Source organism: Nyctibius grandis, chromosome 4 (assembly GCF_013368605.1).
Source record: "Nyctibius grandis isolate bNycGra1 chromosome 4, bNycGra1.pri, whole genome shotgun sequence".
In the NCBI taxonomy this organism is placed as follows: Eukaryota; Metazoa; Chordata; class Aves; order Nyctibiiformes; family Nyctibiidae; genus Nyctibius; species Nyctibius grandis.
In genome coordinates, this window is record NC_090661.1 from 34,360,449 (window position 1) to 34,388,232 (window position 27,784).

General features: G+C 42.0%; 1 protein-coding gene across 14 annotated transcripts in view; it reads right to left on the reverse strand.

Annotated features, from left to right (window-relative positions):
* RAD51B (RAD51 paralog B) overlaps positions 1-27,784 on the reverse strand; it is a 447,505-nt gene that overhangs the window by 165,202 nt on the left and 254,519 nt on the right. For all 14 annotated transcript variants that reach the window (XR_011047977.1, XM_068398402.1, XM_068398405.1 and 11 more), the window contains one exon: positions 1,247-1,365. Coding sequence is in view for 13 of the 14 variants with exons in the window: in XM_068398402.1 (XP_068254503.1) it covers positions 1,247-1,365 (119 nt within the window). In the remaining variant the exon portion in view is untranslated. The remainder of the gene's footprint in view (positions 1-1,246; positions 1,366-27,784) is intronic.

Below are 27,784 nucleotides of genomic sequence, written 5' to 3' on the forward strand. Positions count from 1 at the left end.
TTTGGAAATAGTTACATCAATGCACAACCAGAAGAGACAAAGCCAAAAGAGATTATAACCGCAGATATCCCAAGGGACACATCATGGGTTATGAAGTTTTCAAAAACAAAAAAAATAGTTATTCCCTCAATCAAACCCCAAATGTCTTGCCTCCTAGTTTTTCATTTTTTTTAAATTAGGAGGTGAAGATTGCAGTCAAAAATGCTACTATATTTCACTCAAAAGCACAAAGTCTCTTAGTGAAAAGGGTAAGCATTCTCCTTTTAGCAGGCATACTTCTGGAAAATTGGTACCATACTTACTGCTCAAAGTCAAGCTTGAGGGTACAGGCAACAAGCTTCCACTCACAAACAGTAGCTACAGAAGATAGAGCACTCTCTGTCCTAACAGTCTATCCTCGTTTCACTGGGATTTTGTTTCAGTTTGTGGCCAGTCACTGTGATCAGGGCCATTAGCAGTTAAATGCAGGGCAGCTGACCCAGGCTGGCCCACAGGTGTATTCTATAGCATTAACAATCAAGTTCACTATAAAAGACAGGGCTTGCTAGAGAGAGGTGGGACTGTTTTTGCTCTCCTTTTTTCTGGCGTCTCTTTTTCTCATTGCTGACAATTGCTATTCCGGACAACCTGCTGCAACTCTGTAGCTAAGTATACTTTTGTGTGTTTTGTGTTATCATTTATATTGGTTTCTTTATTTTATTAAATCTGTTTAATTTTAACCCATGAGTCCCCCTCTTTTTCCCAATTTCCTTCCTTGGTTGGGGAAGGGACATTGGGTGAGAGTAAAACTGCTATTGTTTAGCCCCAGGTGCGGGCTAAATGAAGACACAGTCACAGCTGAAATTTGGCACAAAGAGTGAAAAGGATGACAGCAAAACAATCATGGCAGTGAAAGGACCAGCCTCTTACTCCTGCTCCAAAAATCCAAGTGCAGGAAAGCACTTTAAGGATTACCCTTCATCTCCACAACACAAAATGCTCAAGGAGCTTGTACGCCTGTGCCAACAGGCCAGTGCTAGGGCCTGTGACTCGGATAAGCCCATTCTAACACAGGGAGGCACTGGAGGACCAGCCATCCCTGGAAAGCAAGACACTGACTGGCCCCCACTCCAAATAAGCAATTGGCTGTAGAGTGCCAGGTTCTCAACCCTTGTGGCATAACCACAGGGGCTGAAGGACACAGCCCATCTGACTGAGCATTGCTGGTGTAGTTTTATTTAAATTCTCCTTGTTGTTAAGTTCTCACCTGTCTTGTTGGCAAGTCATGATATTGTAGTATGAGCCTGGTGTTGACGCTGTGGCTCCATGTGTTGCCCAGGGCTGCTGTCACACAACCAGATTCCCTCTTCCCACTTCCAGAAGCTCCTGAAGGTAAATATGAAAGAAACTGCATCAGGACTGTGCCACAGAGAATGGTTTGGCATGGAAACTCTAATCAGTCATCTCATATCATTCCCTAAGCTAGGTAATCACAATCAGTACTTAATAGATGGCACTATCGCATGAATTTCCTACCTTTCTGATTTATTTATACAACTACAGTGTCAGTTCTTCATCTTACCCTCTGGTATCTAGACAAAGTGCCAAGAATCAAGAATACATTGCAAAGTAATACCTACTTTCTTGGAGAAACCGGTACATTTTCTAAATATCTGGATGTGCACCATGCATGGGGGACACTTGCCTTTTCCTCTTTAGATATTCTATCCCCAAGCAAACCAGCTTTCTATGGGCACAGAGGAGAGGGAAGCAAGCCAACAGAGTGACAGCATATGATGACATAACAAAAAGAGAACCTAAAGGAGCAGAATGTTGTCCACAATACCCCAGTCTAAAAGTCAGAACGGGGCTTCATGCCATCAGCACCCCACACATTTTCTAAGATTTGCAAAGAAGGGAGCCCCTTAGCTGTAAATACCATTCTGGTGTCTCTGAAATCATATGAACTTTATACAGCCCTGAAGGAAAATGCACTTTGCTGCAATCAGCAATGACAACATAAAGAGGTATTTCCAATAATGCCACATGATCCAGCTTGCTGAACTGCCACTGCACCTGAGCGTTCTCATATTGAAACCAGAGACCCATATACACACACGTACACATATGCAGGCAGGTAGGTGCTCGACACCTTCATCTTTGCTCACCACAAGTTCTGTGTAAGATGAACAGATAGACGGGTGACTTGTTTGTACTTCAAATGACACTTCAAGAACAGAGCAAGGCAGACAAACCAAAGAAATTCAGAAACAAAATCCCAATTGTTATGTGGGTATAAATGATCACATGCAAGTTGAAAATTGACCTGTTTGATACAGACAGTCCATACTGTTAAAAAGCTATGAGTGTTGGCCTAAAGTTGAATGAAAGAAAATTAGGTTTAAAGTCGGGAAACTTCCTGTCACCTATCAGGCAACAAACAAAATCGCTTCCCCAGGACAGTCATGAAATCCTTGTCAACTAAGTCAATTAAAGTTAGATCAGACACTTACTCTGCGATATAAACTTCAGAGCAGCCTCATGTTTCTGTCAAAATGATCAGTAATGCACCAGCTAATGCTGAAACTTAAATTATAAAGTACTAGGTTTTGGAAGCAATACTGTACTGACACGACAAAGTCATCTCATGGCCCAGCGGAGCTTCTGGAAGATTCAGGTTTAAAACCCTTCATTGCTTTTACATTTGCAAGGTTGTAGGTTTTGTTACTTTTTCCCCCCAACCATTCAGAGCAGAAACATAATTTCTTCATTCACTAAAGCTTTTATTTTGGAGAAATATCCAGTAAAGGGTAAGACCAAAAGTGTTGGCATGCAGTAATAATCATTATTTGTATCACTGCCAGTAGCTTGCAAGCAATGAGAGGGACACTATATTAGACTGCATTAGGTAGAGGAGAGCAGCAGGCTGGAGAGGCGGCCCTGGAATGATTGCAGTGCACTACAGAACTCAGATGAAGACCTCAAACCTCCCCCCTCCCAAGTAATACAATGTTCAATTAACATCAGCTGGATTTGGATTAGGTCTTTAAATGTTTAAGGTCTACAAAAGAAATGACTGAAGCACTTGGTTCAAGCCAATAGTTTGACAAGAGTCTGGACTCTGTACTTGTCTGAATTACTTCCCACACCATGGGAACTCACTGAGACATGGACAATACTCGCTTCTCCAAAACAACATCCGTTCCAGTCTGAAAAAAGGCTACAGTTGTGCCATTCAGCAAGGATGGCTGCTTTTCTTTCCTCAAAACAAAGGTATTAATATCTTGATAAGTATCAGCCTTCCACCTGCATAACTCACCACAGAAGCACCTAACTGGAAGTTTCAGGATTAGGAATGCGATGCTGTTAATTAATCTAACCCATCTCTATTGGGAAGGTGGATGTGCTGACAATAATAATTTCTCTTCATCTATGTTTCGGATTTAATTTGCCAGCTGGAGGAGAGAACAGGTTCAAGTGTTAAAGCAGGGTGCTGGGAGGTCTGTATTCCATTGCCTTAACATGACTTAAACCAAGTTACTTAATTAAGTTCATTAAGTTCTACAAACTTTTGTTTTTGTACTACCACCACAAAAGTAAAATGCCATTATTGTACAAACAGGCTAAGGGAGAATAAAAGACAGTGAAGCAGCTTTAAAGTTTTATTTTGGAATAAGCTGCAAATTCCTCCTGCAGTCAACATTGTCCTTCTTTCCCACCTGCTAGAAATGTGTAGGAATCACAAAATTCAAGTGAGGCACCTAAGTGTGGGTTCTGGTGGGTTGTGGAGGTGTTCCCCTCATAGCTGGGGTAACTGCACCCCTGTGTGCAGCTAGAAGCCACCGCTTCACACCACCAAGAAGCAACTCACCCATGGCTGCCTGGGGACCTCTGATTACAGACAAAAAGCCCAGACATTCCAGAAGTAGCTACTGTTGGCATAAAAAAGCCGCAAAATTCACATCCAAACTTCTCTCAAATTATGTGTCTCTCCTATTAGCTGACAGAAGGAGTAATATCTTGCTGTTGCAATCCTGAGCTGGGCATTTAAGCAGTTAAATGTCTGGAGCCTGATGATATTAGAGAGATATCACTCCATAGCAATTCCTAATTCTGCATTCCTTCCAGGCCTAAGACCTGTCCCAAAGTGAATAGAAGTGCTAGAGGTGTAAGGCTTGTGGCAGAACAAGCAAGCTAATTGCTGTCATTTATTTTATTTTATTATACAGGAGAAAGCCTACTGTACCATACTGTGTCAGCCCCTGTCTGAAGAGGGCTGTTTGTGCAACCCACTTTCAGGCAAATCCTCTTCTGCGAAGTTATTCAAATTTACGACTCTGGTGCAAAATGGTTAGTAAGCCTGGAGCAAATTTACAGTGGAGACTTTTTACAGGGTGGAAAGGAATGCCTCACAGGAAAGGTTTCCATTTTATAAGGGATCCTCTTGCAAGCTGATGCAGTAGGCAGACAGAGAGGCAAACCAACAAGATGTGAAGGAAACCGAGCGGGAAGCAGGGCCAGCTTTGCAAAGAAGTTCAAGGGCAGTGACAGCATATGCTTCATTCCTTCTCCCTGCTCTAAACACAAAAAGATAGTAAATGTCTCAGAGGAAGGAAAGAGGGTATGTTAAGAAAACAGATTTATATTTAAACATGGCCTTTAAAAAACCCCAGACTTATCTTCGCTGTTATTTCAACCGCTATTTAGTCACTAATGAACTGGACAAAGGAAGTGGATAAATAATACTGTTCAAAGAGAGAGTGTGATATTTTTCAGCACACATTGCCTTGTTCTTCCAAGCCCTAATATTTTCATACTTAGAGATGGGAGTATCAGACCAACCTTGTCCCAAGAAAAAAACAGGCTCATAAGGGACTTTGGTCTCTGCTCAGAGGTCCCCCAACTGTCCAATCTGAACCACTTCAGAGCGGTATGGAGTAACAGCTCCCAGCTGTGACATGAAGACGCTTATCCATGTCGTGGGGTGGATGCTTCCACAGAGCCAGCAATGTGCAATCAGCTGACAGGCAGCAGCTTCCATCTCTCCAACCTCCTTAGAGCACAGCTCGCACTCCAGTCACTGCTGGCATGATGGGCTCTGCTCAGGACATGGGTGATACAGGGAGCACAGAGACTAGGGAGAGGAAGAAAACAGGGCTGACAGGCAGATGAGGGAAAGGTGGCAGATCTCAGTTTATGGGTGCAGTATGTGGGATAACAGAGTGGGTGTCCAGAAGCACAGGGATGGGATCCTAGCATGGGAAGGTGAAGGTGGGAGAATGCTAGAAGGGTGAGACAAGACCTCTAAACAGCCCCCTGCTTTATGTATTCAGATCCAGCTCAAGTAAAATGGTGATTTCCATTCCTTTAAACACTCCTTCCTTCCTCACACAAAAAGAAGTAGCATTAAACCGACCTTCAAAGGGCACATCAACAGACAGGCCAAGGACTGCACGAGGTACCTGTTCTACCGTCTGCTGTAAAATTGAGCTCTTTGGGGCACCAGCAGAGACACCAGCAAAGACCGTATCAGTTCTGGATCACAAGCATAAAGGAGGAACTGGCTGCTTCACTCTCGCTGAACAGCTGTCACAAGTGAAAATAAAGCTTCTTGTGGTATGAGTCAAATGCAAAGTAAATGCCTCTCCACAACCAGGGGAAAAACAAACCAAAGAAGAAAGAGTGATTCTTCAACTGAGGCCCACAGTGCTCCTTCCAAGCAGAAGAGGAGGCTCACACTGGGCTCCACTGCCCTGGAAGGAGTTGTCAGTGGAATTGGGCAACAACACTTGGCCCTACTGATATGCAAGAGCTAGATTAGTTTTGTTTGTTTCCGCTCATCAATGCAATTAAAACAAACCTTCTGTAAGTACCTTCATTATCCCTGAGCTGAATGCCACATATAGACAGGATGGGGAAAGTGGGTTTATTTCACCTTCCATTTTTCACTGGAGGCAACAGTAGGATTAAAGCTATTCAGCTCAATACTGATTTTGGGATTATTCTGTTATGTCCAACTAGAGAATTACAAGTACAGACATGGTCTCAAAGACCTTGTCCTCTACATATAAGGAGGTAGCACGTTAAAGACTAAATCCTCACGTAACCAAGTCCCAGTTGTTGCAAATATGGTTGAAGGGGATTTGATCATAAAGGAACTTCAGTTTCATTAGTGAAATGAAATTTTCATCCTATGAAAATTAGGATAATTAGACCAGTGTCTTGATTCAAATAAAACAGACTTCTTAAAACAGCATTTTTAAATGCAAGGAGTCCTTGCAGGCAGAATGTGATTATACTCTTGATGAAAAAAAAATAACCTGTTGGTATAACTGCACAGAGCAATGAATTCTACCCTTTCCACACTCTCATATAGATTTTTGTCTTTCCAGATGAAAGAGTCATTGCCTGGCAGGTTCATCCCCACCACTGGGCTCCTTTGCAATCTCTAGCAATTTGGGAATTCAAAAATCTCTTCTCATCAAATGCAAAAAAGGGATCAATGCACAATACGACAGTGAAATAACAAAATAGAGAAGCAACCAGTCCCCAAATCTTTCAAATCTTAACATCAAATCATCTTGATAAAAGCTTGATTTATCAAAAAGGAGAAAAAAAACTCTCCAAAAGTACAGAAAAAATATTTATAAAGAATTAAACTACTGAGCTCAACAAAAATGGCCCACCATGCAATAAGAATGAAAGTACTTTCCCTCTTGCTCAGGCTGTGCAGCTTTCTGGTTCACTGGCAGAGCTCATAAAGATCACTGCTTTTCGCCTGAATTGCATTTAGTCTGTATTTTTGGTGCAGATCTCCAACAATGACACCAGAAGGGAGAAAAAAAAAGAACAGAAAAAACCTCAACCCCCAATCTATTTTTCCATCTTCACCTACTCAGAAAGTACAAGTATAAAAATACCCAATGGTGGAAAAACCCATCACACAGCAAAAAACAACCCACAGGACAAATTCATCTGTGAAGTAACTAACCACAGCGCCCTTCAAACGCCCACGTGCTGACTTCTGCCATTTTCAGTCCTTCTCCACAGCTTTTTCTTTAAGCAAAAGGTGACTCTGATTCTCCTACTCTCCAGTGGTGACCATCTCACTCTCTGCACTGGTCAGCCAAGGTACGTCCCAAACTCCTCCTGTCACATACTCCACCTTCACAAAACTAACAGAAAATGAGTGAGGCTGAAAAAAAATGGTCCTTTACGTTAAAGCCATGGCCCTAGCAGTAGACAGTTACTTAGACCACCATTTGATATCGCCTGCTTGAGACAAAGCACAGATCAAAACGCACATATACATACACCTAGGTAATTACCAAACACAGATTACTCATTTGTACAAAGAGACACTAAAGCATATGTTGCTCCCTGCTCCAACTGTACAGATCTGTGTCAGTTAATGTGTTATGCAGGCATATCAACAGCGGAGTCTGGTTCATCTTAGGAGAAAAATCAAAACTTACTTCCTAGAGCACAGTATTGCCTTCATACAGTCTTTTATAATTTAGGACATATGGCAGGAAAACCAGTTGCTGCTGTAAGAAATCAAGCTTGGCCACAAAACTAGCCATGTAAAAATTCTAACTTTTAAAATGCTCATTCTCCTCCTTTTATTAAGAGAGGGAATCAGGCAACTTTACTCCCAAAAAACACCTAGTTCTAAATCTGTGCAATCAGAACCCTCACCCCCAGTTTATTCCAGTTTACTTTGGATTTTAATTAAAAATAAGTAAAAATATTGTAGCTGAAAGCTGGAATGGTTTAGTAATCAATGATGTGTAATTTAGTTTTCCTTTTTTTCTTTAATAGTATAGTCATCAGAATATACTTAGTAAACGAAACAATTAAGTGCAAACCTCTACTAATCCCCAGTTAAAAAAACGAGTTTCAACGGAAATTTTTCTGACCATCCCTAGTTCGGAGCTATGCTGCTGCTGCAGCACTGAAGGACCTACTAGAGATTACACTGAAAAGGCTGTTCCAATTCAGTTGTCATCATCAAGAGACCGAAAATCGCCACTTATAGACTCCAGCTGCAAAGTTCTGATGGAGACAGCAGCAAATGTGACAGAAAGGGAATAAGCTCCCTTCTCATTTTGGACAAGATGATTTATTTATCTCATATGCCCCAAACAGGTGAGTTTTCACACTTTTTTGTTTATCATTATATTTATGCGTATCTGTGTACACATTCTGGGTGATTTTTACAGTGTCAATGTGGTATTAGATCAAGAAATAAGGTCCCTTCTGCTGTCTCTTTTCCTGCCATTCATTATTTCTATTGTGACAACTCCTAGAGCTCTCATCTGCAATATGCAAACCACTATACAAACAGAGAACAAAAAGATAGTTCCTGACCTAAAGACCTTCTTTTTATGAGAAATGCAGTTTAAGAGTCTCTTAGCTGCTGCTGATTATTCCCCACTTACAAGGAATCTTCCCTAAGGGATGAGGGAAAATAAACCAAAAGATGTGACAGGCCAGGAAAACTGTATATAAATAAGGACTTTAAGGACTTTCAGTATTCTCCATGAAACATTAGAAGCTTTTTCGAATAAGTACTATTAACCATTATTCTACCCTCAAAAAATCAGCTGGGACCTCTATCCAGGTCAAGACATAGGAAGGGTCCTCCAGAGTACTGGACAGATTCTGTTTGTTTTTAATCCCACATCAGCATGCCCACTGTTACCAGTGTGTTTTGCACCGGAGGATCTCGTTCCTTGACGACGGTAAATTCATGTTGATTCTGTTTTGAGCTGAGAAAGAGAGAGAGACAGGCAGACAGAGAAGCACACACATGCTAGTACTGAGACTCCTGTCTGCTGACCTAAAAAAGGAATTGACATTAAGAAATGAGAAAATCCAGCTGGTCTGATTTGTTGCCAGACAATCTACCAGCCATGACCAAAATGGTCAGGTCTCGGGAGATCTGTGGAGGTGGGAAGACAGCTGGTGGTTTACAGCACCTGAAACAGGGCCCGAAACAGGGCCCAAATCAGGGAATTGTGGAGTCGAGATCCTTGGGAACAGATACTTTCTTTTTACTGGTGTAAATCTTCTGCCTCTGTGGCCTGACAACACACCACAAAGTGATGAGTTTCCGGCACTCTGTCATTGCTGCATTGCTAGTGCGTGTGATCGAATGAGTAGTGCTTTGGTGGGAGGGGGTGGTGAAGACCAAGTAGAAGACAGTGGTTAAGTCCATTCCTTTCTGTAAGCAAGGATAAATTCTTTACCCCTCTGCTCACCCTCCTTCCCTTTCTAATGTCGCTTTTTGAGAAATTCCCTCTTTTTCTAAAATCTAGAACTGTACTACATTATACCACTCAGTATCCAGAGTTCTTTCCCATGTTGCTCACCACTAAAACTTCAAGCAGCTTCTTCCATCTAACCTCTCCTATGCAGTCACTTCTTCCTGTCTCTCCAAAACTAGAAAATAAAATCCCAAACCATTGACCTAAGGGAGGAAAAGAAACCCCAAACAACCCAGATCTGGAATTTTGCCTGCCTGCACATATAAAGGATGTATAGGTTGAAAAACAAAGCTTGCCCAATCATGGCATCTGGCAATGCTAGGGCCCTGTGAACCAGAAAATGCTTTTAATTATCACCTCACCAATCATGCTGCAAATTATTGCTGTATTTTTTTGGTTAAGTTCCCTCAGGGAATTAAACAGATCATGATATTAATCAGAAGGCATGTAGGAGGGAGAGGGCAGAATGCTAGAATTACACGTGTGTAGGTCCCTTAAGGCTTGAACAAAGAACCGAGATTTAGAATCCTGCTGTCAGAGCAACCGAAGCCTTGCATGCTGCAAGCCTCAGCCCTCTGACCTACACAGTCATTGCATTATTGTATCTGATTTTCCCAGGATGGTTAATCTCAGCTGCTAAACTTCATCAGTCTCTGCTAGTGTTTACCCATCATCTGGATTTGTCACTTCCGAACTTTCCAGGCTAGAACCAAATAAGCCAGCTGTCACACTCCTCCTTGACAGGGACAAAAAAAAACCCCAACATAACAGTCTGAAGTCTGGAAGCCTAAATGGCTGAATCCCAGAAAGGCAGAACAAAAACTAATACATGAGTGGGGAGGAGAGGGAGATGTAGCTCTGAAACTGCAGTGAGTTTCAGACTGCAGCTCACAGCATTATGGTCATGTTAGGATGCTGCGGTCCGAGACACAGACTGTATTCCCATAGTCAACATTTTTTTTCCATAAAATATGTTCTGGTAAGAAACAGTGTCTTGGCAGCTTAGCTCTCATACCCAGAAAACTGACACAGTGCAGGCAAAAGCAGCAGCAGTCCAGGCAAGGTAGGAGCCCGTCTGCAAATGAGCCTTAAATTACATTTGAGAGTCAGGGAAGGCTGACGGGGGTAGGAGGGTGAGAGTCAAGTTTCTGCCGCACATTCAGTTCTCCATTGAAGTGGCCAATAAAAGCACCAATTAGTGCTAACGTACCCAGGGTGTTTCTGACACGGCTGTCCATTTCCTGGTGAGTAGGCTGATGGTATGCCTACATGGCAGATGGAAAAGGACAGTAGGTATATGCAAGCTAGTTTTAAATAAGCACTAAGGTCTGCCTTGGTAAATATATTCTGCTAAGAAGCCAGAAAGAACTTTCACAGAATCACAGAATCAATCAGGTTGGAAGAGACCTCTGGATCATCGAGTCCAACCATTGCCCTGACACCACCATGTCAACTAGACCATGGCACTAAGTGCCGTGTCCAGTCTTTTTTTAAACACATCCAGAGATGGTGACTCCACCACCTCCCTGGGCAGCCCATTCCAATGTCTAATGACCCTTTCTGAGAAGAAATACTTCCTAATGTCCAACCTGAACCTCCCCTGGCAAAGCTTGAGGCTGTGTCCTCTTGTCCTATTGCTAGTTGCCTGGGAGAAGAGGCCGACTCCCACTCCACTACAACCTCCCTTCAGGTAGTTGTAGACCGCACTAAGGTCACCTCTGAGCCTCCTCTTCTCCAGGCTAAACAACCCCAACTCCCTCAGCCATTCCTCGTAGGTCATACCCTCCAGACCCTTCACCAGCTTGGTCGCCCTCCTCTGGACTCGCTCCAACACCTCAACATCTTTCTTACAGTGCGGGGCCCACAACCAGACACAGTATTCAAGGTGCGGCCTCACCAGTGCCGAGTACAGAGGGACGATCACTTCCCTAGACCGGTTGGCTACACTATTCTTAATAGAGGCCAGGATGCCATTGGCCTTCTTGGCCACCCGGGCACACTGCTGGCTCATGTTTAGCCAGCTGTCGATCAGCACCCCCAGGTCTCTTTCCACTGGGCCGCTTTCTAACCACTCTTCCCCCAGCCTGTAGAGCTGCATGGGGTTGTTGTGGCCGAAGTGTAAGACCCGGCACTTGTTCTTGTTGAACCTCATGCCGTCGGTCTCGGCCCATCTATCTAACCTGTCCAGATCCCTCTGTAGGGCCTTCCTACCCTCCAGCAGATCGACACTCCCCCACAGCTTGGTGTCATCTGCACATTTGCTGAGGTTGCACTCAATCCCTATGTCTAGATCATCTATAAAGATATTGAACAGCACCGGCCCCAGAACTGAGCCCTGGGGGACACTGCTAGTGACCGGCCGCCAGTTGGACTTTGCCCCATTCACCACCACTCTCTGGGCTCGGCCATCCAGCCAGTTTTTAACCCATTGAAGAGTCCACCCATCCAAGCCCCGGGCAGCCAGTTTGTCTAGGAGGATGCTGTGGGAGACAGTGTCGAATGCCTTACTGAAGTCTAGATAGACTACATCCACAGTCCTGCCCTCATCTACTAAGCAGGTCACTTTGTCATAGAAGGAGATCAGGTTTGTGCTGCTACAGCCAGATCACTGCCAGCACCTGAGTTTGCTCAATTAACACTAGCACTGACATTCAGCCTACACCGCAGTGTACCTTTCTCAATATATTCAGCATAAAAAGCCTTAACAAATAACAATTTCTGATCACAACCTAGTTCAATGGATTTGAACTAGTGAATTAAGTTATCTGTCCTTTTCATGCCTAAGCACAGGAGTATTTCAGCAGTGGTCCTCTTTTCGGATCATTTTCATATTTAGTGACTGACAATTTCTTGATACAGAGGGTTGAAATATGCAAAAATTAAAGAGTCCAGGGTGGGGCTGTTAAACACAAGGACTATGTTTAATAATCAATGTTAAATTGTCCTTCAAGTTGAGATTTTTTGGTATGCAAACTAAGCAAACTGTTTTACTTTGCATGATGACCGTCATTTCTTTGAAAATGTAGCCTTCAGTGTTCCTAATGCTGGTCCCATAGTTAACAGTTACAACAATTCCCTCTAGGTGTAAATAAAAACAACAATCTTAGAGCTGTAAAGCTTGGATCATGAGCCAGAGTTATCAAAACTGAAATTCCAGGATGAAACAATTCTCTTTCAGCCTGCAACATGGAAACAGAGGTCAGCCAAACATTTGAGGGCTACAGATGACTGTTTGCAAATTACAGCTGTTCACATCTGGAGTTCAGATTTGGCCAATCTCTTAATACTATCCATCACAAAAACTAAACTGAAAGAATGTTTTGCTTGTATGATTAGGAACATAAAAGTTAGGAAACATTAAATGTAAAAAATGCTACGTGTGACTTCAACTCTGCCTATCAAACGCAGGACAAGGGACTCATTTCACACAACGAATATCATCAGGGTTAACTGTGTCATTTCTTAACTGGTATTTAACCACAAATCTGCATTTGCCAATATAGGTCTCACTGGCTGCATCTATTTCTCAGCACAGAGGGGCCCGTGACACAAGCTGAAGGTTGTGACGGTGGCCCATCCACTTCTCTTCTCTGAAGAAGTGCCTTTTGGGCTGGCCTGGCAAACCGTGCACACACACCAAGCAGATGCATCTGAGTGCCCGGAGTACCTTCATGACATATGTCAATTGGGCACTTTCACATTTTTTTTTATTGCACAGCCAATATACCCATGTATATAAGATGCCTTCCCTCTCATTGTAAGATGAATGACAAAATATTTTAGTACATGCAGAGACCACAGTGGCTCACTGTTCAGAACATATATGTTTATGTACTTAGATACACACACAGAGGCAGTATATCACATGGAGGATATTAAAATGACCGAGGATTATAGGGGTCTGGCTTCACTCCCTGACTGACACAGACTTTCCAGGAGGTTCTCAGCAAGTCAGTCCCCCTCTTCATGGCGCAGTCGCCCATCTTGGAGCAGAGGAGGTTTATGCTTTTTTTCTTCATCTTATTCTCAGAAAGGAATGACTCACTTTATCTCAAACTAAGCAAATAAATTCAATTTTGGACAACAACCAAGACTGAAAAATTTCATCCCGATAAGCTTTTCTGACTGAAGACAGAGGGTTAGAAGGGAAACAGTTATACAGCCTTAACTATAGGAGGTTCCTTCCGTTCCTGCTATAATGCAAAATATTCCAAGATGTGCCAAGTTTTCACTATAGTCTGCATCAGGCAGCGACAGGACACCAAAGTTCTCTGGGGAGAGCAATGCAGAAATCCAAAATGATCTTTTGACTGCAGTGACTCTTCTCTCCTGAGATATATTACAATTTTAAAGTCAGTGAAAAATAAAAAATTGCAAAATATTGTTTTTAATCCTTGGCCTACAAAACAGTTGAATCCTCTAGAGGCCAGTCGGGGCCAGAAACAACCTTTTTTCCCTTTTTCCCAGATTTGGGGGGGCAGGGGGAGGGCAAGGGGAAAGGGAGAGAGCAAAGAGTGGTTGGTTTCAAATAGCAACATTGTCCAAAAGGGTGAAAGGGAACAGATGGCCGTGGAGAATGCAGCCTCAAAGCCCTAAAGAAAAGGGCTATTTTGACAGATCTTGCTGTTTCCTATTCAAGCATGAACACTCTGGCATGGAGAGTTAAGACGATACAAGGAACAACCTCTGTTCCCAGCAACTGACTATGGGCAACTGGCCTCTGAAGCTCTCTGAGAAAAACAACATGAGACAGACAGACAAACAGATACGGCAGCAAGCCCAGATCTCAGCCACCAGGAAAGGGAGCGGGGCGGGGGGAAGGAAAAAAAACAGAAAGGCTAGAAACAGCTGCCTTTTCCTGGCTCCAGCACAGAGCATTAGAAAGAGCCTGTCCAGCCTTTCTCATCTTCCTTTTCAGTGAAACTTCTTGAAGGGGTCACCCTCAAGCTGTTGGTCTTTGCCCTGAGGGGAGGTGAAAAAGAGGACAGAGCAGAGCTTGTCTGGCTCAATGAAACCTGCTTCCTTTAATCACAAAGACCCCCCTCCAGCTACCGAAGTGGAACTCTAAATGTAAAAAAGCATCATTAATGCTGGATTTTTGCATGCAAAAAGGTTGAGAAATTTAAAGTTGTGGCTCCCACAGTACGAGTAATTTGTTTGCATAGTATACTGCAGCGAGCCATTATATCCGAGGGCAGGGAGAATTGTATTCGCTGTGGGAAATACTGCTAATGTGTGTCCTGACTTTTTCTATCATTCCTACCCAAGAGAGTGCACCGACAGCTGTTTCATTCACCGACTCTGGGCATGTACTGTCAGACAGAGATTTCAGTTTTGAAGAGCAGCTTCACATCCATACCCAAAATCTAGAGAGAGAGACCAAAGCCATTAAATGTTTCCAAAGTCCATAGAGCGAGGCATGAATCCGAGTTTCTGCTTTTTTTTTTTTGATTTATGCACCATTTTCATTTTTTAGCCTGATGCGCTGTTTCCCAGCCCACACTTGCCTATTGGCAGAAGCACTGAGCGATACCTTCCCTTTGCACCGTAACCCGGACCAGAGCAATGGTAGTTTTATACAACAGTTGGAGGCAACTGGTGTAAACATTAACTATCTTCACAATTCTTCCCTGAGGCAGGGAAGTAGCTATGATCCCAGTTTTAATATCCTCCTTTTTAAAAATCATTGAAGGAAAAAGATAATAAAGAACTGTGGGTGTTCACATGCCAGAACTCCAAATGAAGAAATGCAAATGCTACATACTGATCCTATCTGCACCTTTGTTCCTTCATCTGTGAAACAGCATTTGTTAACTTTAGCCAGTAAATAGTAAACGTGTAGAAAAAACAGACAACAGCAACAAATCACCTTGAAATCTTCAGGCTCTAAAGGAATCCAAATTATTAGCAAAACCTTGGTTTTTACAATATGTAAATGGTTTGGGGTTTTATTTGTTTTGTTTTCACAAAGAACAGCCAATGTAGTCATTACTAGCTGTAATTGTTAATTTGTAACTAAATAGATAGGATCTGACTAGTAAAAGTAGTCAAACAATAAATAAAATACCTTATTTAGGCTAAATCAGATAAAATCCATTTCTTTTCTTCTTAACCATGAGCTTCCTGAGACTGAGTAACTGCTCCAGGCTACACTTATTAAGGGAATCTCCAATGTGGATTATTGGCTAAGTATTAATGAGCATTGAACTTGTTGATTCATCTTTCTTCCCTATGTTTCCTTGAGTAAAGTCAACCTGGTATAGTCACCCCATAGTTTTCATTCGGCTTTACTTCTAGTGTACAACTCCTCCTGTTCACTGCCAGCATAACGAACAGCGCTCACAAACCCATTCTGTCTTTCGTGTTGCAGGACAGGTGGTCCCTCAGCATATTCCCACACATTCCAAATATTTTAAGTGTTCCACATCTGTTGTCTAAAACATTTTTAGTTCCCTGCAAGAACAGTAAGAGATGAAAACAAGTTATATATAACGGAGTAACTGACCTTTTATGCCACACAAGCTCTCTGCCATTTCAACGAGATGATAAATCTCAAAAAAGAGCTCAACCTTCATTCGTTATACTATATAGTTATTAAAAATTCTTGCAGAGAAGATAACTTGAGAATTAACTTATGACAGCTGTAATAGCCCAGATGATAAAGCTGAGTGTGGATGTGCTTTTTTTTTTTTTACAGTGTCTGCTGATCTATGGAAAATTTTAAAAATTAAAGAATGAAGGTGATTTACACATTTTCTGACCATACAAAGCACTCTATATGCTTTAAAAAAAAAATCAAAACATCTCCCACGTACATACAAACAATCTAGGTGAGATTTTTAGAAGTGTTCAGTGTTGGCCTACAGCAGGTAGGGAAACACTCAATGCTTTTAATTTTTTTTTTTTTTCACTACAAGAATGAACCTGATCAGATGTACTTTAAAAACATATGACTGTAAATAATTCTCAGTGATGAAACAGAGCCACTGGAAAAGATCTGAGACCAGGAAATTAAAAGCACTAACTGCATCTCAACTACTCAGCTACGATTAGGAGGCAGAAAACATCTGCCTGGGCTGTAATTGGGATAGGTGGCAAGGGTTAGCATTTCTGCTCTCGCTGAAAGTGTTCTGAGATGGCACCAACTACCAGCAGCTGGGAATCTGGTTTGCAACTCGGTGCAGAAGCCGGCATATCTTGCTTTACCAGCACTGCAGCTCCACTGGATACTGGCTTGTTACTACGGACTGTGACAGGAGACTGTCCCCTGCTGCATGGCCAATGTCATTTCCAACAACATAACGGCATTCCTTCAAGTACTTTGCCAGCATGACAACACACTTCAGCTAGGAGAGCTGACACCTCATCATATGAGATATTAGCAGTACAAACATGATCTCCATAGCTACGCAATATAAACAAATGCACTCTGTTTTATTTGTTGGTTTGTTTGTTTTTTTAAATGAAAAAGAAACCTTCTATTCTGAGCTACAGAGAAACGTTATAGGGGATCTCTATATGTGACAGACCCAAGTCTATGCCTCAGGGAAAATGATGCCACTGTGTGACCATGTTCAGACTAGAACATACAGCAAATGCCTTGGTACTTCCCACGGGGCCAGGACTGAAACTTAGGCATTTAAGCAAACTTGCCTCAATTAATTTAATAAAAAACAAACGCCCTTTGTCCAGCCCTAAACCAACGCCGACTGCAAGGCACAGTATCTCATCGGTGCATAATGGCAACACGATGCTGGATATGAATGAGGATGTAGACACCTTCACTGAAAACACAACTGGATATATAGTAAGTGGAACTGACCCGTGGAAGAGGAGGATTTTACCTTTCATTTTAATAGTGCAAAACTCGGTGCCTCTCACCATAAACTCCAAGAAGCCTCCGACATCCTAGTACCATAGCGAGAAGTGGGAAGACAAGAGAGAGGAAAGAGGGACAGTCACACTGAGGTGCATCAGCGGGAGCCACAGTGGGAGCCCGAGAGATGAGAATTGTGGGAGTTTCACTTGACCTGCAAATCCTACCTTCCTAAAAACAATTCTGAAGCACAGATGTTAGCATGCTTAACTGTGCAAAGCAGGAGGCTGCTAAAGACTGAAAGATCACTGAGAAGTTAGAATAAAAATTACTTGCAATTACGTACAAAGATTCATTTTTCATTTTTGTTGTGGAAAGAATTTCAACAGCCAAGGGGATAATTTCAGAAGAAAATTCAGCACATTCAAAGAAACTCATACAGTGGACTTCAATGAAATGCCTGCTAACAAGACCTTGTACTTGTGAATACACTTTCTAAACTTTTAAACTATACTGAATACTTCTAAAGAAAAAAAATCAAGTAAAGGTTAATATATTTGCACTGGTATTACAGGAGAGAAAATATCCTTTTGGACCTTGTTCTCTCCAGATTCCAAAAAAAAAGCCTGGACTATATTCCAGTATGTCAGAGGATGACTTTACACAAACAGAAAAGCTTCAGAGGCATATGCTAGCCCCTCAAACTGCCCTGCTCTCTCTGCAGTCTACACAAAAACTTAATTTTGGGGATCTCTCTACACTGTAAGTGCTTCAGGCAGTCTAACGAACACTTGGGCAGAAGGCACTTGTATGCAATTACATGATTACTGGAAACCTGCGATACTCTAATAAACAGCACAGTGCTTCACAGGTAAGGTCAAGCTGGCTTCAGAGCAAGGGGAATTCGCCTGGCACCAGTAAGTCGTTTCTGATACCGAGAGATCAGCTGGATTCCCTCACAAACTTTTGGATGGTATCACCCTCTGGCTAGGGTTTCATTAGCTCTTCCTTGTTCCATCAGTTAGTTTTCACTTCCACAGCAAACTCTGTGGTGCAGAGAGCAACAGCAGTTACTAAGCAAGGGACAGTCTTTCCTCAGAAAACTAGGTTTGATCCTGTTTCTTTGCATGATGCTGCCACGGTGATGTTATTTCATAAGAGATAAAAGAAAATATTTTGAAGTCACTGATGATCCCATAGCAACATCAAGAGTGTTCAACTGGAATCTGAACAGCGGGGGGAGATGGAGAAGGAATCGGGCAGGGTCTGCCTCTCAGATTTGCTCAGCAGTCCTGACAATCTCCAAAACTTGCCAAAGAAACTATATGAGAAAATACCCAAGCTGTACAAATATACTTCAAAACATCACACACTGTCATTACTCAACCACACCTTGCAATATTCGGTGTTTTTAAAACGTCAATTTCTGGAGTCAAGTAATCATGGAAAAACCCCACGGTTTCCTATGCAGCCTTCTCCCCTCTCTTGCACCCAGCATATACCCATTTCTCTGTCATGACAAGTTTGAGAGTGGCTTGAAAACAGTTGTGATTGCATCCCCAAAGTTTAGGAGTCAAGGCGCAAATAAAAAGTCTCTCAAATATATATCTTTTAAAACTCAGTTTTCTGAGCCTAATGAGGAAGGCCAATCCTAATATTCAAGTGTGGCAATATTGATGTAGTTATAGCAACTTCAGGTACTAGATTTGTCAAACTTATTTTGTGATTTCAATTCAAAATATATGATATGAAAGTTGCATGAATTATCATTTGACTGTAAGTAGTTATCTGAGGTTGTTATGCATTTTGAATCTGTCTAGCTGCAGCACAACAGATAGAAAAATTATCTTTATCTGCAATGAATTTCTGTAAGTCTTGTGTTTTCTGTAGGTTTCAGCTGAGACCAGGTAAGGCCGCAGATAACTCTGGACAGAGCACTCCATGCTGTGTCTTATTCCCCATGCTAGAAACTTACAGGATTTTTAAAATATATTATTGTATTGTAGAAGTAAGTCAATAAGCAGCTGTAAAAATGGCAAAGATATCAATTCTCCAACTCCTGCAACTCCAGAATGAGCTGCCAACGCTCTTACAATTTTTCGTTCCTGTATGGTTTCTCAAAACTGAAGGCAGACACCATCTCATGTACTAACTTTACTAAGTTCCTTCCTGACACCCTCTCTGGAAAGACAAATGGCATCTACAAATATTAAGGATCATTTCTCCCATTTTTTTTAGCATACAAGCAGATTATTATTCATATAAGATGGTTTGCTCTGGGGTCTACAGTACTTTCAACCACCTTACTCTGACACTTTGTCCCTTCACCCAGATCTTTAATGAAAACGTTAAATAGCATTGGCCCCAGTAGTGACCATCGAGGAAGGCCACCAGCTGCCAGACGGAATTTGAATGACTGATGGCTACTCTCTGAGCTGAGAGTTCCTGCTAATTTTCCACTACCTTGTAGTTCATCCTTCCAGTCTACTTCTTTCTACTTTCAATACAAGGACACTACAGTGGACCATGTCAAAAAGACTTGCTAAATGGAAGATTAAACCACATCAGCTGCTCTGCCCACATCCACCAGGCCAATCATCCCATCATACAAGACAATCAGACTGGTGAGGTGCAATTTGCCTTTGGTAAATCCAGGCTGGCTGTTTCCAATCACCTTCTTACCTTCATGTGCCTGGAAACCTTAAATGAGGTTACCTATCCCAGTATTAATTCCAAAAGAATTATGTAGTTTTGGTGTCTTATCACAGAATGAAAGAAAAAAACCCACCTACACTTCAGCTAAACTTAAACATCTGTTTAAAATGCTGATAGGTTTGATAGATGCTTAACTAAATAATGTCAATCCCCTACCTTTCAAGCACAAATTGGCAATGTTTGGAAGTAAAATAGCAAGCTGTAAATATAGGAATTTAAAAAAAAAACAAAAAACCAAGAAGAAAATTTAACAGCTTGTTATGAATAAGCTCCAAAACTAAGAATATCATGAGGGTGTTTAGGATGACTGGGTAGATAAAGATTGGGGGATTCAACTGACTGTCCATACAGTCACAGGAGAAAACCACATGCTTATTCTCCTTCCGCAATCCTCTTTATGTATTCATGGATTTGCCATGGGAACTAACTGTGTAACCTTATTCATCCCTTTCTCTGTGAATAATGTACATTTAAAAAAAAAATTGGGAAGCATAGCAAGATTGAGAGCAATGATCAGGTGTGCGAATTTGTGCGCTCTCATGTGCCAGAAAATTGGCTCTGCTTGAGATACTACATACTTTTTATACACAGGCCCAGATGTTAAGCAGACAGCTCTGATGCTGGTTTCCTTCTACTCATCCTGCCAAAGATTCTGTAGCCTCTGAAGACATTCAGGAGCTGTGATGGGATTGAGTTTTCATGCTTAGTCAGTTCCTGGCACTGGCAGATGTGACAAATGATGTGACAAACTGCATATGATGTTTTGGTGAAGATTTAGACTTTCAGCTTATACCTAATAATATGGTTTGCAATGCTCTGAATCTCCTACATTTCACTAGAGGCCTCTCCTTTTAAAAAACAGCATGGAGAGGAGAGTCACAGTAGCCCAAAGCTGTAGCAATTATTTTGAATTTTCCAACCCCACATAAAAAACTGGACAACGTAGGCAGTGAGCAAAAAGGATTAAGACTTCACACCATCACTCAGAACAACATAGAGGAGAATGGCTTTTCCTAGTAAAAGGATAGCACTCTCAGTCTAAAATATTATTTTAAGGACTTAGATAATATCCTCCGGAGTTTCAATGGCATTCTCATTGCCCACTTCTAGAGCCAGCGTCTACAGGGCAGCAGCAGGGGTCTTTGAGAGATACACTCGACTCCAGAGAGGACGGGACAGAAGTCAGCAAGTCCTGCCACTAACAGAGCATGTTCCCCAATATAGATGTTAATGCCAGTGCTCCACTAAACTGAATACTGGAGTTGAAATCCCACCTCCACAAACATGGCAGTTTGCCCCTCCAGTTCTTTGCAGACTGAGAAAGACTTTGCTAAATTAATTATATGACAGAAGCTTGAATGATCACACAGTTCTAAGCTGGAGGCATTGACGGCACATTTGTCTACAGTGTTTCTGTCCTAACTTTACCAAGCAGAATTTGTGCTTCCCTTTGTGCTATCCTCAGATCAGGAATACATTTAGATTTCACCGATGCTTAGCCTCCAAGAACAGGCTCCACATATATTACTTCCATCATTTCTGCTGAGCTCAGTTCCCCAAGAGATCGCAATACTTGTCTTTGCCACTTCTGCCCAGCTGGCAGCAATTCAGTATAGCTGGGCGTCAAGTCACTGGACACACATAGTCCTGCAGCACTCCTCCCCAGCAGCGTAGCCTACTGACAGCTTCCCCACTCCCTGCACTGACTTTCCCGTGAACATTCATGTTCTTTGTCCTTATTTTCAAGGAGGCCTTTATCCATAATCCAGTGTGTCTGAAACACCTTCTGAGATCCAGAATGAAGACACTGGTGAACTGCCCCACTCCAGAGGTAAACTGTAGCCTCCTACACTAAAGTTCATCTGTGCAACTTCATCCTTCTTGACTTTGAGGCTGCAAAATTAACCCTTGGACTTTACAGTTTCACCACCTTCTAGGCCAAATGCAAAGAACATTGCTTTGGACAGAAATACTTTTTAACGTAGGTAGCCAACAGTATGTACAATAACATCAAAACCTCACCATAGGTAGACTCCATGTTGTACAGACAGTTGTTCTTTTGTGGAAAAAGGGAAGAAAGAGTAAGTTGAAGACGACAAACATTACGTAACACACAACCAGAAGCTTGTCTGGTCCTACAATAAGCGTCACACAAAATCTTGGAAAGTTGCAACTTGGGTTGAAAAGTAGCTGTGTTCATGTAAATGAAAGACAGTGAGAAAGATCTGCAGAAAGTACTATGTCACACTGTCCTAACTTGGTGATAAATAGTACTATGTGACACATGCAAAAAGCAATATACTGTTTTACTCTCTTATTTTCACCAGGAGAATGGCTACTTGGCTGATGACTATGCCAGTAGCACCCTGCAAGGACTGTTCCCTAGGTCATGACATATCTTTATCCTTTCTATACTAGTGTTGCACTGGAACTTCTTAAGATTCAACAACAGAAATAGAGGTGACCTGCTAAGCTGCACATCCAATGGTCTAAAGCACGTGGCAGTTTTCCAGCATAACGTAATCGTCAGAAAGTAAAGCAAGTTTAGTCATTGACCCATGATGTAAGTCCAGGCATTCCTACTTCGTACATACATTTAACTCATCCTCTCCAAAAAGCAGCACTGTGACTTCACTGTCTGTCTTGGCAGCAATGAAGCCAACTGACTTCTGGTTCTGGAAAACAACACCATGGCCAAGTTTGTTCTGCCTGATGTGACAAAAGAGAAATACAATGGGAAGACCATCTATCTCACATTGCAAAAACAGGTAACTGCTGCTTTTCCACCTCTTCTGGAGCTACCTATCCTACCTTAGGCATGAACTCTAAGATTTGATTACATTACGCTTTTAAACAATTCAAATTTCTTCACACCCAGGTTAGGAGTATGTAAAACAAATAACTTGAGTGCTATGATGGAGTACAATCCCTGAGGAATTCCACGTATGCTTCTCGAGCAGAGTTTGAACTATGGATCTGAGCCCTTGACTTTGAAAAGAAAATGAAGAACTCTGATTAAAAAGTAGGACAATTATGATACTAACTTCGTTATCAAATAACAGTATGATTAAAGATAATATCAACTTGACATACATAAGAAAATACTAAATACGGACTAAGTAGCGTCTTAGTGAATGTGGCCAAACAACTTGATTTTCTTCCTTGCGAAATCAACTGCAAATTCTGCCCTTACATAAGCTTTCAGAAAAGCTCTACATTGGTAGAAAGTTTCTGTAATTTAAAGGCAGACAGGTGGCCTAGGTGAACTGAATGTGAGATTCAGAGCTAACCCACAATAGCACAGAGCCATCTCACAGAAGCTTACATCCAATCTCATGCATGAAGTAAAGTGTCAACAAAAAGCTGAAGGCCCGAACAATGTGGAAAGATTAATTTCCCCTGTAAAACAGGGTCTGGGGAAGTGGAAAGAGATATTAATTTATCTGCACGCTTTCAACCCAGGAGAAAAATACAAAAGCATACATAGAATTGCTCTTTGAGGATGCCGGGTGAAGATGACTAACGTGCCATCAAGCCACAGGACACCCAGAAAGCACAGAGTCTAGTAGCAGTGACACTGTGTGGAGTTTCTGAAATAACAACACTGAAGAAAACAAGCATCTTTCCTAAAGGCGATGCCTGTGAACATTTTATAGATGCTGGATCTCAGGTTAGTGATGGTTTAAGAAGGCTGGTTTGATTCATTCAGATATGAAGTGAGTGTGCTCTACACATAAATAAATATGCTCTAGACATATACATCTACTATAATTCTAAATTAAACACCATTCGTCATTTAATTATCTGATAATATGCGGTCAGCTCAAAAATGAGGCCATGTAACTATTTCATCATGCACTTCTCAAGTTACAGAGTCAAAACCATCAAGCTACTATGGAAACACACAGTAGAACTTGTTAAGAGCTCAAGAAATTCACCGTTCCGACTTAATTAAATACAATTTGTTGTTAAAGTAACAGCTCATGCACCAAAAGCCAGAAAATGAAAGCACTCTCTTGTACTAGCTCCCTTTACAAAAGTGGGGTATTTGGATTCAAAGCTTTGCTGCTAACTGCAGACTTGTATTACACCTTTCTAATTTCCACCTGTGGATAGGTACATGCATCCAGCTGTTCCAGCAGGCAGTAGGATTTATAGGGACATCTTTGGTAGCAGATTTGGGTCTAGTCGCTTAAACAGTTTTACATGTGTACTTTCCAGCTGTTTCTGGTGAACAGAAGTGTATCAACAGCTTGCAGCCACGGCTAACCTACAGACATACCCACTGAATCAAATAGACTTGTATACTCTACACTCCAACACTGGCTATGCTGATAATAGTTCCCAACTAAAGCTAGTTAAAAAAAAAAACCAAACAAACCTGATTTTAAAAATAAATAAATAAACCTTGTAAAGACTCAGCGTTTTGTGAAAACATGTACATGCCAGTAAATCTTCTGACAGCCACAGGCCACATTGATACCTGCCAAGCAGATTTCCTGCAGAACCCTGCTGCTTTGCAGCCCACCCTTGGGCAGCCTGCCCAAAGGATGGCTTCGGACCGAGGACCCAGCACTTCCAAGGGAACAGCTTAGGAGACATAAGAACAGGGGAGGGTACCCACGTTCACATTTTTTCCAACAATATGTTGCAACTCTGAGCAGACACTTAAATTTTTGTCTTTCCACTCCAATTAGAAAGATTTTCTGAAAACTCAGGAATTATTGCACAACAGAAATGTAATTTACCAGCCGCTTCCATTACAAAGAACCGCAGGCCTAATCCTTTACTGGAAAGCCGATCAACTGCCTCTCAATTGCACTTCCCTTTTCCCTCCCTTCTCCCCTCTGTGAAATTTTCATTCTCACCTGGAGTCATGCCATAACTTTTAGTTTGGGAAACTATCACAGAACTGTCTTCCAGGTCATCTGACCAGTCTCTCCTCTAACATCTGATCATCGTTGGCGGGAACAGTGCAGAACGTTCTCTAATACTATAACCAAATGACTTTCAAGAAGGAAGAGGCAATTTGCAAGACAAATTTACATTATTAAGGGTCTGACAGAAGTTGGACAATGGCGGTATTGCATCTCTGACAAATTTGTCAACCCTTACCTTTGCTTATGCACAGACAGAACATACCTCTAGAGTAACCTTATAAAGAAGTGGGACCTACTAAAATTCCCATGCTACTGGACCCTAAATGTAGACATATTTTGTATGTGCAATATAGGGATAGCTATGCCTCAGACACATCCGTTGCCATTCAAAGGTTATGGTGGCAAAGACAACATAATGCCTAGGAAGAGCTGCCCAAATTCCATAGGGATACCAACAAACTTTACCACATCTAGAGCTTCTCCTGTGATCTTGCCAGGCAAGGTTAATAGAATCCTTATTTTAAAGGCAAGCTCTGTCAAAGAAAAATAGATTACTTGACCTATGCTGAAATAGAGACTGGGCCTGTATCATCAGGTTCTTGAATTTAGTCAAGTTGTGTTATATCCTATCTCTTGTGAGAAGTGCCACAGGAATTTCAATGAGTTCAAACGGTGAAAATACGACTCATGCTTCACATGAAAGATGGTATTTAAACAAAAACAGTGCCTCTTTATGTCACTCCCAGTGACTGTCTCAGTGCTAACCTATCAGGAAATACGACGCTTATTGAACAACCAACACTATTCTGTACCCAACAAAAGTTTATCATGCTGGTTTCAGCCAAATCCTACTTTATTTACAAGATATGGCAAGATTAGAGCCAGAGGCACCATGGTTGTTCGTCAATTAACACTCATAGCTAACTATAACAAGAACACACTCATGAAAAATTGAAATTAGTCATTCTCCATTGGCTTCTCTAGATCTTCGCTTCAGATGTAGTGACTTATTTAAGCAATAACCATTGCAACTTTGATGAAATTACAGAAGTTACAGAAACAGTTTTCAAATGACAGTAATACATTTAATTGTATTGGTATGGTATCCAAAGGCATTCCTGTGGCGTTAAACCTACAATAATATAACATATTTTGCTCTGAGTTTATAAGTGCGCAGTTGCCATTAGACTCTTGTTTACAGAATGGAGACTAGTATGAAAGCCATGGTCAGTGCTCATCTGCATCTCCTACATGCTAGTGTAAAGGCAGGTAGCTGATGCAGCCTTGTACGAGGACATGGCCATCAGTGCAAAATACACCAACTTCAGTCTTCCCGTTGACAACATATAGCAATAGCACTGAGTTTGGTTAACGTAGCTGTATGGTATTTTCTCAGTTCAAACAGAGAGGGAAGAGTAAATAAGGCACTGTAAAGGACTTTGTCAGACCACAAACGTGTTGTCATATCCAAAGCAAAATACATGTAGTGTATGAATCAATTTGGAATATAATGTTAGAGACTAAGGTATGCATTGGCTGCAAAAGAGCCAAATTGTTCTTATTCTAGCCGTTATACTGCCTGACTTTTTCTTCCTCAGAGAAAAAAAATCCATGGAAAAAAGAAAGGAATCAAATAGCCAGACTATTTCTAGCAGAACCCCAGTGTGCTCAGGCCGTTGTTTCATTGTCTACAATTGTGAAGTCACCACCTTCAGTAACAAGTAAGGAGAAATACGAGTTCATTTACTGCACAGAAATCTGCAGTGAGATATATAAAGAAACGTAATCGTTCTCTTGTAAAAATGAGTGCTTTCTGGGCCAAGCACAGCAACATATCAAACGCAAAACACATCAAATAGCTAGCGTTAATATTTATATCAATGTGGATAATGACTTCAGAACGGAAGAATTCAGTTCGTTTCCATCCTAAACTTGGTGTCAGCTTTAACACCATGCACGTTATCAGGCACAGTCAACATGGTTTCACAAAAGGAAAGTCCTGTTTAACTAATTTATGTCTTTCTATGATAAGGTCACCCGCTTAGTGGATGAAGGGAAGGTGGTGGATGCAGTTTTTCTGGATTTTAGTAAGGTTTTTGATACTATCCCCCACAGCATCCTTCTGGATAAGTTGTCCAACTGTGGGATGAGTGGGTTCATGGTGCACTCGGTGAAGAGCTGGCTGAACAGCAGGGCTCAAAGGGTTGTAGTGATGGGGCTACATCTGGCTGGTGACCGGTCACCAGTGGTGCTCCTCAGAGTTCAATTCTAGGGCCAGTGCTGTTCAATGTATTTATCTATGATCTGGATGCAGGAGTTGAATGCACCATTAGCAAGTTTGCTGATGACACCAAACTGGGAGGTGCTGTTGACTCTCTTGAGGTTGTAGTGATGGGGCTACATCTGGCTGGTGACCGGTCACCAGTGGTGCTCCTCAGAGTTCAATTCTAGGGCCAGTGCTGTTCAATGTATTTATCTATGATCTGGATGCAGGAGTTGAATGCACCATTAGCAAGTTTGCTGATGACACCAAACTGGGAGGTGCTGTTGACTCTCTTGAGGGACAGAAGACCTTACAGAGGGATCTAGATAGATTGGAGCAATGATTAATGGGGCTAAATTTAACAAGTCTGAATGCTGGATCCTGCACCTGGGAAGGAGTAACACTGGGCACAAGCATAAATTGGGAGAGCAGTGGCTGGAGAGCAGCCCTGCAGGAAGGGATCTGGCGGTGCTCGTCGACAGCAGGCTCAGGAGGAGTCAGCAGGGTGCCCTGGCAGCCCAGAGGGCAAACTGCATCCTGGGGTGCATCAAACACAGCATAACCAGCAGGTCAAAAGAGGTGATTATCTGGCCATATTCAGTGTTGGTGCGGCCTCACCTTGAGTACTGTGTGCAGTTCTGGGCCCCACAATTTAAGAAGGACGTAAAGGTCCTTGAATGCATCCAGAGGAGAGCAACAAAGCTGGTGAGAGGGGTGGAAGGCATGTCCTATGAGGAGCAACTGAGGACTTTGGGCTTGTCTAGCTTGGAGAAAAGGGGGCTGAGGGGTGACCTCATTAGTCTCTACAGCTTCCTCAGGAGGGGAAGTGGAGCAGGAGGTGCTGAGCTCTTCTCCCTGGTAT